This window comes from Pollicipes pollicipes, unplaced genomic scaffold (assembly GCF_011947565.3).
Source record: "Pollicipes pollicipes isolate AB1234 unplaced genomic scaffold, Ppol_2.1 Scaffold_7261;HRSCAF=8764_pilon_pilon_pilon, whole genome shotgun sequence".
NCBI classification, from domain to species: domain Eukaryota; kingdom Metazoa; phylum Arthropoda; class Thecostraca; order Pollicipedomorpha; family Pollicipedidae; genus Pollicipes; species Pollicipes pollicipes.
In genome coordinates this window covers 48,566,257-48,579,651 of record NW_023597054.1, presented here as the reverse complement: position 1 = coordinate 48,579,651, position 13,395 = coordinate 48,566,257, and the positions used below count along the sequence as shown (strand labels likewise).

The window sequence follows — 13,395 nt, the reverse complement described above, 5'->3', positions numbered from 1 at the left end:
ATAACTTTACATCGATGAGTATAAATAATTAAAAAAATAAAGTCTTCCCAGGCTCATGTCGCGATTCCTCAACGTTCGCTGAAGACCCATTGAAGCGACTCATTTGAAGCGAGATAGCCTGCTGTCCAGAAAAAAGGGTGTAAGGCGAAAGACAGGTAGACCAACGCAACTAGACACAGGTCAAACAGTGTAAAGACGGAACTAAGCTTAGTAAAATTGCGTTCGAGCAAGCATGGTAAAAACCGTTGGAGAACCTCTGAGACTAGAATGATAGCCCTCAAGCTCAGTGGAGTGATTGATCTGCGTACTGTCAAAGCTCATCACGGTGCAGTGCATCACAGTTCTAGGCTTGGGGTACGGCTGGGACTGCAGCTGGGCCTGGGCCTGCGACTGGGTCTGGGCCTGGGCCTGCGACTGGGTCTGGGCCTGGGCCTGCGACTGGGTCTGGGCCTGGGCCTGGGACTGGGACTGGGCCTGGGACTGGGACTGGTACTGGTACTGGTACTGGTGCTGGTACTGGTACTGAGGCTGGGGCTGGGGCTAGAGGCGGGGCTGGGGCTGGGGCTGGGGCTGGGGCTGTGGTTGGCGCTAGGGCAAGTGGTGGGGCTGGGGCTTGGCATAACATGACCAGGGGCGGTGGATTTGGGGAGGGCAGGGTCGGTCACCCCCTGCCAAATCCGGGCAACAATTAACATGGCCGTACACTCACGAAAGGGGCAATCTACAAGGGTCCTCCCCAGCCTCAATAAAGGGTCCGCTACAACCGGGTATAGCGTGACAGGGCAGAGGGCAGGACCGGGGAGAAGGGAGCAGGAGGCGGCAGAACAGTACAGAACAGGCCAGGACAGATCAGCCGATGGGGCAGGACGGAAATGCACAAAGAAGTAGAGCGCAGGGCAGGAGACAGCAGGATGGGACAGGGCAGGAGTTAATGACACGAGGTAGGCGGACAGATGACAGCACAGGGCAGGAAGCGACCGGAAGACGGGGCTGAGAGGAGAGCTAAGGGCTAAGAGGGTCAAGGGCTGAGTGACTTAAGAAGGAGTCTGTTGTGTAAGACAGGTTCTAGGCACACACGACAGGTTCTAGAGGTGGCAGAACAGACCAAGACGGAGACAACAGAGCAGAAGGCAGCCAACCACAGGACAGTACAGCACAGAATGTAGCAAAGCCAAGCGGAATTTGCCAAAATAAAACAGTATTTAGCTGAAAGACCACTTCAAGATGCTTTACTCACTCCTAACGCAATAACACGCATACAAATCGTCTGTTGCACGTCTTCGCCTGGCTTGGCGATGTTCGCGTACCATACCGTTCGAGTTACTGGTCACTTTAGGGTACACATAGTGCATGCGCACCTAACTAACGTCCGCTAACTGTCTGCATCGTACTCATAATTTGCAATGCAGTTCCCTGTGCCAGGATTGTTGCAGTCTTTCGACTATTGCATGCGAGCATGATAGACGACACTACGCGCATCGAGCGTGCGCGGTGGCATTTATTGATATGTGCGAGCGGCGTGATGCGGAAGTTTCGTGCACAGAAAAGAAAACTTTTCACATCTGGTAGCTTTACAACACATTTTCACTAGAGGTGGAATTTTCATTTGTGCTGGAATATATACGGCAGCGGGACTTCCGTAGTTACCAGGGGAACTATAAACCCGACCAATTCTCTATCAACCGGTGAAAGGTGAAAAGTAGGCTCATCCCCATGCTCTTAGGGTACAAACGTCCGAACACACCAACCGCCTCATGTGACCGCGACAGCGAATCGGTCAAAACATGGTAGCGTTTGCTTCTGTTACCAAAGACACCTACTGCAAATCATTTCGGAGCTTTCTGAATGCGCTGTGCTTGAGCGAGCCATAACAACTGACATGACAAGCACCAACGCCATCTGAAATAGATTTCGAAAGCAAAACGATTCCGGTGCTGTCTCACACCTGAACTTGCTGGAAGTGACCCTTAAGTAGATCAAGTACCTGATTTGCGTCAATGCATCTTCCTCTCGGCCACCAAGTCGGAATACTGCCCAGTATGCGTTGTCTGCTCTGGTCTGGTGCGCAGTCGCGGGTCGGCTATCAGCGCTCAGTTCTACATTGGCAAAGAACCGGCCTGAGGCTTTTGCCTCTGACCTCACACACAAACGACTCTAATCAAAGGCGTAATAACTATAATGACGCAGTTAGCTATGACTTCATAGGCTGCAGCTTGTAGACGGCGCTTGGGAATAAGGAACGAGACCCAGGTGTCGCCCCATTTCCGACAGCCCGCCGCACGACCCACTCCTGAGACTGTCAGGCCCACGCGGTGCCTCCGTCATCGGCGGTCACCACTGCTCCGCCCAGCCCGCCTGACAGCCGGCAGCGACGCAGGCCAGCCGGGCCGCGTACGGTCGAATAGCTGATCCATGGACGAGCTGACCGACTCCTCAGCAGAGCAGGCCGGCCGCCATTTGTCAAACTCGCAACGAAACGGCGCGATCGGACCCGCTGCCGACCGGTATCGCCGAATCAGCATTTGAGACGGATGGGTTAGCAGCACGGGTTCAGCGCCGGCTGCGGGCGACGAGAGCCGACAGTCACGCCTCGAGCGCTCGCACCGTCGAAAAGCGAGCTCGAGTATGTGGATATGGCAGCGGAATTGCGCCAGTGCTGGTAGAAACGGCCCAGTGTGGTACACATAAGCCGGCCTGCATCAGTATGGGTTGAGTTTCTGTCGACCTTGTGATCTGTGTAAGTGGGGATTTAGCGCTTCAGTTTCATTGAGCGGACAAAAAGCACAGGATGTGTTGGAGATTTTAAAATAATTCAGCATATGGAGGGACCACATGCCTGCGCTGGTAGATCAACCAGTTGGCTAAAGTCCAAGTACCTTGGATCATGTTCGAAAACCATGAAAGTTGCTTCTGATGAAACTATTTATATTTTAATGCAAGTAGAGCATTTAGAGCTGATAAAATTTCCACTTTCATATAAAATGACAGCCGTTCTAAGCGTAAGGCTCGTTTTAATTGCCGGGCTTACAGAACGAGCCCAGAAGACGTTTGAGTGGCAGTTCTTCCATCCTAGTGAAATTCGGCCTCAGGATGAATTAAAAGTAGGATTAACGCTCGCTCACTGGGATTCCGCGCCAACAAAGGTTTAATTCCAGAAGATCGGTATGTGTAGAAGCTATAGTGCTCATGTATGTCGGCCCGAACATGCAGCACTGTCATCTTAGGGCACGCTCGTTCACATCATGGCTAGATCACGGCATGGCCAGGCAGACGGACCGAATCACACCGCCGTCACTGTGGTGAGGTGGCTGGAGCGCCGGTCTCGCTGCACGGTGAGCGGTGTGCACGGTGTAGTGGTGGCGCAGTGGGGTGGTAGTCACTGTGGTGAGGTGGCTGGAGCGCCGGTCTCGCTGCACGGTGAGTGGTGTGCACGGTGTAGTGGTGGTGCAGTGGGGTGGTAGTCACGTGGTGAGGTGGCTGGAGCGCCGGTCTCGCTGCACGGTGAGTGGTGTGCACGGTGTAGTGGTGGCGCAGTGGGGTGGTAGTCACTGTGGTGAGGTGGCTGGAGCGCCGGTCTCGCTGCACGGTGAGCGGTGTGCACGGTGTAGTGGTGGCGCAGTGGGGTGGGTAGTCACTGTGGTGAGGTGGCTGGAGCGCCGGTCTCGCTGCACGGTGAGTGGTGGTGCACGGTGTAGTGGGGGTGCAGTGGGGTGGTAGTCACTGTTGTGAGGTGGCTGGAGCGCCGGTCTCGCTGCACGGTGAGTGGGTGTGCACGGTGTAGTGGTGGCGCAGTGGGGGTGGTAGTCACTGTGGTGAGGTGGCTGGAGCGCCGGTCTCGCTGCACGGTGAGCGGTGTGCACGGGTAGTGGTGGCGCAGTGGGGTGGTAGTCACTGTGGTGAGGTGGCTGGAGCGCCGTCTCGCTGCACGGTGAGTGGTGTGCACGGTGTAGTGGTGGTGCAGTGGGGTGGTAGTCACTGTGGTGAGGTGGCTGGAGCGCCGGTCTCGCTGCACGGTGAGTGGTATGCACGGTGTAGTGGTGGCGCAGTGGGGTGGTAGTCACTGTGGTGAGGTGGCTGGAGCGCCGGTCTCGCTGCACGGTGAGCGGTGTGCACGGTGTAGTGGTGGCGCAGTGGGGTGGTAGTCACTGTGGTGAGGTGGCTGGAGCGCCGGTCTCGCTGCACGGTGAGTGGTGTGCACGGTGTAGTGGTGGTGCAGTGGGGTGGTAGTCACTGTGGTGAGGTGGCTGGAGCGCCGGTCTCGCTGCACGGTGAGTGGTGTGCACGGTGTAGTGGTGGTGCAGTGGGGTGGTAGTCATTGTGGTGAGGTGGCTGGAGCGCCGGTCTCGCTGCACGGTGAGCGGTGTGCACGGTGTAGTGGTGGTGCAGTGGGGTGGTAGTCACTGTGGTGTGGTGGATAGGGCGCCGGCCTCGCTGCACGGTGAGTGGAGTGTGCCGATATAGTGGCGGTGCAGTGGGGTGGTAGTCACTGTGGTGTGGTGGCTGGAGCGCCGGTCTCGGCGCACGGTGAGTGGAGTGTGCGATGCAGTGGTGGTGCAGTGCGGTGGTAGTCACTGTCGTGTGGTGGCTGGAGCGCCGGTCTCGGCGCACGGTGAGTGGAGTGTGCGATATAGTGGCGGTGCAGTGGGATGGTAGTCACTGTGGTGAGGTGGCTGGAGCGCCGGTCTCGCTGCACGGTGAGTGGTGTGCACGGTGTAGTGGTGGCGCAGTGGGGTGGTAGTCACTGTGGTGTGGTGGATAGAGCGCCGGTCTCGCTGCACGGTGAGTGGAGTGTGCGATATAGTGGCGGTGCAGTGGGGTGGTAGTCACTGTGGTGTGGTGGCTGGAGCGCCGGTCTCGGCACACGGTGACTGGAGTGTGCGATGTAGTGGTGGTGCAGTGCGGTGGTAGTCACTGTCGTGTGGTGGCTGGAGCGCAGGTCTCGGCGCACGGTGAGTGGTGTGTGCGATGTAGTGGTGGTGCAGTGGGATGGTAGTCACTGTGGTGAGGTGGCTGGAGCGCCGTTCTCGCTGCACGGTGAATGGAGTGTACGGTATAGTGGTGGTGCAGTGGAGTGGTAGTTTCTATGGTGTGGTGGCTGCAGCGCCGGTCTCGCTGCACAGTGAGTGGAGTGTGCGATATAGTGGTGGTGCAGTGGGGTGGTAGTCGCTGCGTTGAGGTAATTGGAGCGCCGGTCCTGGTGCACGGTGGGTGCTGTGCGCGACGGTTTCAAGGCTATTAAACAAAATAAAACGAATCGATTATTTGTTCTAAAAAGCTAGTTTCAGGGAGTGGGATCGTTATTAACCATAGCTTGTCTCAAAAATTCTGACCCATCGACCCAGTCAGGCACTTAGTGCCAACTTCAATGCTCAAGCATGCTCACCGAGTGGGTTCGATTCCAGCATAGGGCGTTTTATTTCCTCGAGGATGGCCGAACACCTTGCCAACGGTCGATCACGCCACATCCTTCCGTGGTCCAATACAAAACCTTTGGCTTTTAGGCTAACAACCTAGGCCAAAGTAAAAATCAGTACTGCCAACAGGTTTTAAGCTACGGCTTTTCGGCTTTATTTATCCCTTGTGCTGAAAATAGACTACCGTTACTACACAAGGAGGTATTAGTCAAACAAAAATATCAAACGACCATCGGGTTACATGAAAATATTCCACGTTTCGAGACATTGACCATCGTCACAAAGGTGAACCAATGACCATGGCAACTATACTTTAAGCATAACATCCAATTAGGGTCAACCATGTCACAAGTTGGAACCACTTGGCTGCCGAGCTCAGCATTAACGCCGCAAGTTATGTTTTGCGCGATCCGAACGCAATTGCATTTCATGAAGGAATTAATGCACCAGTTCTCTAAAATAAGAATAACGCTATGAAGCACCAAACGCAATGAATATATCTGACCTAACATAAGCAGAACATATGCTAATTATTGCCTACATCCCACATGTAGCCAAACTGGTGTAATTGTCTCTCGCATCACTGCTGATGAACTGCAGTGCATGTTATAAGCAATAACACAATATTCCCGACTCCGTATCGCAGCATCAAAAAACTTTGAGTAATTTACCAACCATCTTTTGACATGATGTAAGGAGTCGTGTATGCCTGTGTATGCCAAGGAGTCGTGTATGCCTGTGTATGCCAAGGAGTCGTGTATGCCTGTGTATGCCAAGGAGTCGTGTATGCCTGTGTATGCCAAGGAGTCGTGTATGCCTGTGTATGCCAAGGAGGCGTGCCGTGTGACGTTTTAACGCACAACGCCTTGCGCCGACATGTCAGAACTGAAGTTTGCCTAGGCCACGGGCGCGAGGCGATCTTGCCCTGAACCTTGTGGAGTGATTCTTTGGGTGCATACGTCACTGCGCGACGTGGTGTATGATAAATATGCTTCCAGCAGGAGTTATGATCTACAAGTGATGTGTCGTGTGGAAACCAGGAGAGCAATGCCAAAAGCAATAAGTAAGTAGGGCGGTAGGGGCAGAGAAAATATACCTAAAAATGCACTTAACAAATCTGCACATCCTGATCTGTAAGTTTATCTGCACATTTCACCCCCTCCTCCCTCAAAGTTGAGGGGGGGGGGGAGGGGATGGCCACTCCCAACTTCATGGGGGACCGCACCCCTGCTGGGAGCTAAATAACGTCACATGCCCGTTGTTGTTAAGTGCCAATTGTCAAGTGTCACTTGTTGTCTCATTGACGACCTATCATCATCATTTTCGGGATTCAAGTGTCGTCCCAACCACTTGGTATGACTTCTGACATTACAAATGACAGCATCATATCACTGGTAATGATACTCTTCAAATAATCCATACACATCCTAGCTCCATCCCCAATACCTTGGAAAGCAGAGTCAGTTAGTCAGTATGTTTGACCGTCACCCTCACTTGCAAAAATCCCTTCACCAGTTACAGCCACCATCCCCATTTCGCGCTTACACCAGCTGCAACCTATTTAGCTCTCTCCAACATCACTCGACAATGCCTGTGTTAGGCACGTAACAGATCATTTGAATTTGCATTTATTAGGCCACAATTAAGAACACTTGATAATACGTGTGACAAAAGCCTATTGTTCTCAACTGGGGAATTCCTGAGACAGAACCTAGAAAATAAATTATGGGAAAAGTTAAGTCGAGCTTGGAAGAAGTTTTGAGCGTGAGCAAACATTAACTACGCTGCAAGTTAAGAGGTGCTTCGAGTACACTTCGGATAGACGAAAGCAGAACACTGAACACAACTTAGCCCGCGGATCCCAGCGAAAACATGTGCGAATGTGTGGGAAGAATGATTACCACAGGTCATTTGATTTCATGTGTTTTTCACTAACCCAGTGTTTCAATCAACTCATGAGTGCTTCTTCATCGGCACCTGCACGATTTTCATACCGACGTAGAAATTGGGACATTGTTTTTATTATTATTCTGTGTTTTATTATTATAGCTGTTTTATCAAGTGCATACGATAGATCTGTGCGCAGCACAATAGGCGAAATATAATGTTGGTTTGATACAAGTAATATTAAATTTCGCCTGGGTTCTAGGAAGCATACACCGCCGATGGTGCTCGTTTAAGGTTACCATGAACCCATATTTATTGGACCTTTTTACAGTGATAAGTGATAGTCGTGAACCCGAAGTATATCAGACGAAAGGAGTGATTACAGCAGATGATAAGAAAAGCCTCGAGGATGCCCCCTGAATGCGCTTTGACAATTGTGCAAACAAAAATGTCAATCTCGCAAATGCGAGCAGCTTCTCCCTCACGACGCAAAGCAAGAGTTCTGACAAGCTGGCTCATAATGCAGGCCAAGAGCCTGGAGCATGCGTCACCACGTTTAACGTAGACCTTGCAGGTATCATCAAATGTAGTCTGTAATGTAAGAACCGTCTTTCACTTCGAGACTAGTTCAGCTTCATTATAAAACCCCACGCCGTGTGCCATAGCCACAGTCGCGCCAGGACGAATCGCCGGGCCGTCCCGCCATTTCAATCAGGCTCCCATTCGGCCCAGCCGGGACCCTGCTCTCAATCGCCGTAATTACCCGGCCCTATGGCACGTAACCACGCCCCGGCGACGGCGGCGGCGGCGCGATCCTACAGTTACGGTGAGCAGGCCGCCGTCCGGCACCGGCACGACAAATGATCACCACCGCCCGAGGCGCCGCCGCGGGGCGTACCGGGTCGCCGGGTCACCTGGCGCCGCCGTACCGGGTCGCCGGGTCACCTGGCGCCACCGCGGGGCGTACCGCGTCGCCGGGTCACCCTGGCGCTGCCGTACCGGGTCGCCGGGTCACCTGGCGCTGCCGCGGGGCGTACCGGATCGCCGGGTCACCTGGCGCTGCCGCGGGGGCGTACCGGGTCGCCAGGTCACCTGGGGCGTACCGGGTCGCCGGGTCACTGGGGCGTACCGGGTCGCTGGGTCACCTGGGGCGTACCGGGTCGCCAGGTCACCTGGCGCTGCCGTACCGCGTCGCCGGGTCATCTGGTGCTGCCGCGGGGCGTACCGGGTCGGCAGGTCACCTGGCGCTGCCGCGGGGCGTACCGGGTCGCCGGGTCACCTAGCGCTGCCGTACCGGGTCGCAGGGTCACCTGGCGCTGCCGCAGGGCGTACCGCGTCGCCGGGTCACCTGGCGCTGCCGTACCGCGTCGCCGGGTCACCTGGCGCTGCCGCGGGGCGTACCGGGTCGCCGGGTCACCTGGCGCTGCCGTACCGGGTCGCCGGGTCACCTGGCGCTGCCGCGGGGCGTACCGCGTCGCCGGGTCACCTGGCGCTGTTGCGGGGCGTACCGGGTCGCCGGGTCACCTGGCGCTGCCGTACAGGGTCGCAGGGTCACCCGGCGCTGCCGTACCGGGTCGCCGGGTCACCTAGCGCTGCCGTACCGGGTCGCCGGGTCACCTGGCGCCGCCGCGTGAGCTGGGGTCGCTGGCCAACAGCCATTGGCAATCGACGGAGTTGACGGAGCCACTTATAATTATTAGTATACTTTTAGGTGGAAAAGGCCGCCGAAGTCAACACAATTTTTCTGTTAAGTTAACATGCCCCAAAATACGTTATGGTTTGATCACGTTTTCGCATCCTGTGCAGCACTGATTTAGATGCAGTTGACGGCCGCTATACCTGACAATTGTGCTCACAAACGCCAGATATGAACGAATCGACAGTTATATATTTCTTGGCTTGGCTCGGCATGGCCAGTGGTATGGCATGATTGGAATGACGCTATTACGACGTCATGGATATCTGGGTGGCCTTGACGTATTCTCCCGAAATAGTCTGCACATCTTCACGGGCGCGTAGCTCAGCAACGAGCAGGGCTCAAGTCTTATGAAGGTCAGGGCTGTGAACTGCACCGAACGATCTTCAAGATGACTTTTTGCGTTCAAAACCTAATACAAATTTGGAAAGCTCTCTTTCGGATGTGCTTTACACATACCAAAAAACAAGATTACATTTATGCATGGTAGTCGGTTCACACAGGATTTTTCAGCGTTTATACCTTATCCCATCCATTCAAGCACGTTGGGAGCGCGTCAAAAACAGGGGGCGCCTTAAGAACAAAACGTGGCATGTTGTACGCACATGAGGGCGCTCAAATTGGAATCCAAGAGCCGCGTGACATGCGAGACGGAAGCAAATTTGGTGCGGGGCGATATCAGCTGTCGGGAAAGTATGATGCAGACAGATGCACGTTTTTGCAGATGGGCGCACCCCCACCTACGCGCGTTCGACGTGATTAAAAAGCATGAGTCAACAGGCATCGAAAAGAACTAGTTCATCCAGCAAACGGACGTGGTGTCTGGTAAAGGATCAAGTAGCGGGTGAGCCTGGAGAGTGTAAGAAAGAAGCCATCCGTAAATCCCCAACCGAGGAACGCTATTTGGCATTTGCGTCTATAACAGGATAAACAGCACACAGTCTGCCAGTTTTCCCACACAAGCCCACACAGTGCATAGTCCCATAACAATTCCGTTCAGATATTGCTTCATACGTTACCATCTCAGCCCGAGATGAGAAAGAAAAAGGCAAGAAACGATGCGTTTTGCACCCTGAATTGAACAGCTGAAGCCACCCACACTGATTGGCGACATGTGCGCTTGCACCACCAACGCAATAAATGCACAGTGTAGAGTCGATATTCACGTTGAAGTTCGCACCTGCAAGACATCATTAACCTACATGAGGCAGGGATGATCTGCCCAAAGGGCTTCCAATTCTTATAAACTTTACCCGGTGCACCAGTCGCGGCCAAAACAGGGCCCCGCTAAGAGGTCGATGACCTTTTACGGTGCATCCCACAACACAGCGAGAGCGCCTCCCCATGAATCCAGCGACGTTCCGGCGGAGGGCGTGCAGGGAGGCGGGCTCGATCACTCATGACCGGGCAGTGTTCACCACCCAATGAAAGGACGAACGCTCTAATCAAGGACACGGATGCCGAGTAACACACGGTTGACAACCCTGATTCGGGAAAAGAATGCGGGAAGGAGACTTAACGTTTGGTTCAGCTGGCTTTCATACGCCACTTGCTGCCCGTCTGACTAGAAGATCTGCCCCCATTGTCTTCGCTTTCTCTCAACTTTTCGTTCTTTGCAAAACATCTCTATTTTTGCTGATCCACGGTGTTTCTCTCTACGTCTCTTCATGACTTCTCTTCGCCATTTTCTTTTTCCGTAAAATTTTCAGTGCTCCTGGGACCCGGCCAGTAAATTTGACCAGCCGTTCGTCCCACACTGTAGAGTGACACTCATCACCTCAGCCCTCAGCACTACTTGACCTTAATCCATTTGCCATTATCGCATCACCTACCACGGCACAGCTATTATCCCCACTCTCTGTCTGGGACCCCTTACTCCCCGTCACTCGCTGACCGCGGCTGTTCGTCTCCTGCTCTCTCGTGTGCTACTCCGGCTTCACATCTAAGACTCTGCATACTCGGGGGCCGTTCTACGTGCACGCTTGGGCAACTCGCTCGCCCCCTGGCTTAGGCTTTCATCTCCCTTTCTCGCCACACATATTGTCTAGTGCTGGCTCGCAGCTCTAGACAATGCTCAGGTCGTCTCGCGTCTAACCGAGTCGTTACGTTCGCCGTCCCAGCCAACCTCATCAATCCGTCCTTTCTGCAGCAGCTCCAAACATCGCTGCGCACGCCCTGTCTGCCCGAGCAGCCCGCCGCGGCAGCTCATCCTCTGCCGACTACCTCCGCGCCTCTAACCCCACCGCACGACGCCCGCCGCCGCCATGTAATTAACCGGAGAGGATCTGTGGGGCGTCGGCGCGACAGCAAATGATAATTCCGCTGTTAAACAGCTCCGGATGGTGGCAGTTGTCCGTAATTTCGCGCAAGCCTGAGGCGCCGCAGCCAGACGACACGCACCAATGGGCAGAGGCAGCGCGCGCTAAGTCTCGGTCGAGCAGCGCTCGTGTTTCAAGGAAGTATCCATTAGTGCCGCCTCGGAGGGAGAAAATGCCGAACATACACTGATTCGTGTGCCGAACACGCCATCCTTTTAAAAACTTTTAAAGACTAAAGACTGCTTTCGGGTTTTCTTGCGCGCTGCACGAATTCATTGCTGATGCCAGTTGTGGACTGCTGGTGGTGGTATTCAGTCACAATAAAGTAGAGGAAAATACGCGTGAGCACGCTGCCTAATCTTGACGCCATTGATGACACGCGGAATACTCCCATTGCATTGATTACGAGCATATCATGTGATCCAGTGCAACAAACTTAGTAATATCGATGAGTGTTAAAAATTGATCGGTCAAAAACCCGAAATCTTAACTATATATAGCTTCTCACTAAACAAAGCTAGATGCAGTATTATTTTTTACATTAGCCTAGTCACAGCTCAGGAATATTTCCGAACATAACAGACCAGCACGCCACTTTTGAAAGAAGGCAGTTCCTTCATGTAACTCGCTGCAGCGGCGAACAGATAACTGGCTGCAGCACTTCAACCCCCTTAAACTGGCATGTTAAGAATACCAAAGGCACTGGAAGCAGATTTCCTTGGCTCCTACCACTCATTTCAATAAACAGCCGACTACCTGATAAACAGATCCCCCAGATACCCGTCCAGAGCGCCGGAGACACTACGCATATTTGTGTTCTTACCTAATAGAAGAAAAGTGATGAAATGAAAAGTAATAACAAAAATAGGTAAAGAAGTGACAATGAAAAATGACAAAATGATGAATTTTATTGCAAGATGGTAAAAATAGGGATAACTGTCATAACTGACAGGAAATAAATGTCTGCACTGATGTTCTTATCGGGTGAATTAGCATGTACACATAATTTAAGCCAGTTCACTCTCCAGCTGTCGCCAGGCGTTACTGAGTCCTGAAATAGGTAGTGCTTGTCTTTCAGTTGTGAACACATCACACCTAAAATTTTCTCCTTGGAACTCCCGGGATTCGAACCAGGCCCTCCAACTGCGAGTGCATTCTTCTATAACTGAGCTAACCGAGCTGGAGTCGGTGGTTATTGCTTGCCTCGTGGAAAACCATCAGTACAGCAGAATACAGCAAAACTTACCTGAGCATCCAATCAGTAATGTGAAAATAAGGACCGGAGTCATCCTGGTTTGCTTCTCTCCAGTTTTGCTCAGTTCTGTAAAGAAGGGACAAGACAGCGTTACTACATTAAGCTCAATGGTTATGTTCGCTTTCAAAACGGCAGTGGGATTTATATATGGTACAGTTGCTGTGCCAAAGGGGCCTGGTGGATGAACATAAGACTCGCTTTCCACAACAATCCTGCCCTGTACGCACTGTGTCCTAGGGACACACCGCACTCACCACAGGAAAGGGACAGTGTTCCAGCGAGGACAGTCCGGTTAGCGAGGCCACCGCAGAAGCTGGGCTTAGGAATCATAGTACCCTCGGCAAAGTTTGCAGCATCGTTTAAATGTCTTTTATTGGTGCGAACACTCTACATTTTACCTCAACTGAGTAAGATCTCCTGAACCACAGCCCATCCAATCCTTGCAAATTCAATATATGCCATCTCTCGAGCACTGTTAAACGTGGTTACCAACTTTTCATGGCCAGAACGTAGACTCCGGTGCCGGCGCCTGAATATAACCATTCGAATAACACCGACCACCACAAAACTTACAGCGATGCCAGCACAAGTTTTCGACTAGAGGCGGATCGAGCTGGTTTCTGCATCAGAGGTTTCCCAAGCACCTTTGTCGCCCGCGCAGGCATTTGGGCAGTTGCCACGCGGAGCAGCCCCTACAGAGATGCTGGTGGCAGACAACACCCGCGTGCGGGGGTCGCCAGGGACCGGCCCTACCCGCGGGCTGGGGTGTGCGCCCCACGCTGCGGGGGTCGCCAGGGACCGGTCCTCTTCGCGGGGTGGGGTGTG

At 53.4% G+C, this 13,395-nt stretch overlaps 1 protein-coding gene across 1 annotated transcript in view; it reads right to left on the bottom strand.

Moving 5' to 3' along the window:
- LOC119111567 (zwei Ig domain protein zig-8) overlaps nucleotides 1-13,395 on the bottom strand; it is a gene marked incomplete in the record, with an annotated part of 57,953 nt that overhangs the window by 14,623 nt on the left and 29,935 nt on the right. Inside the window, 1 exon segment of the mRNA XM_037235377.1 lies at nucleotides 12,562-12,636. Coding sequence (XP_037091272.1) covers nucleotides 12,562-12,604 — 43 coding nt within the window.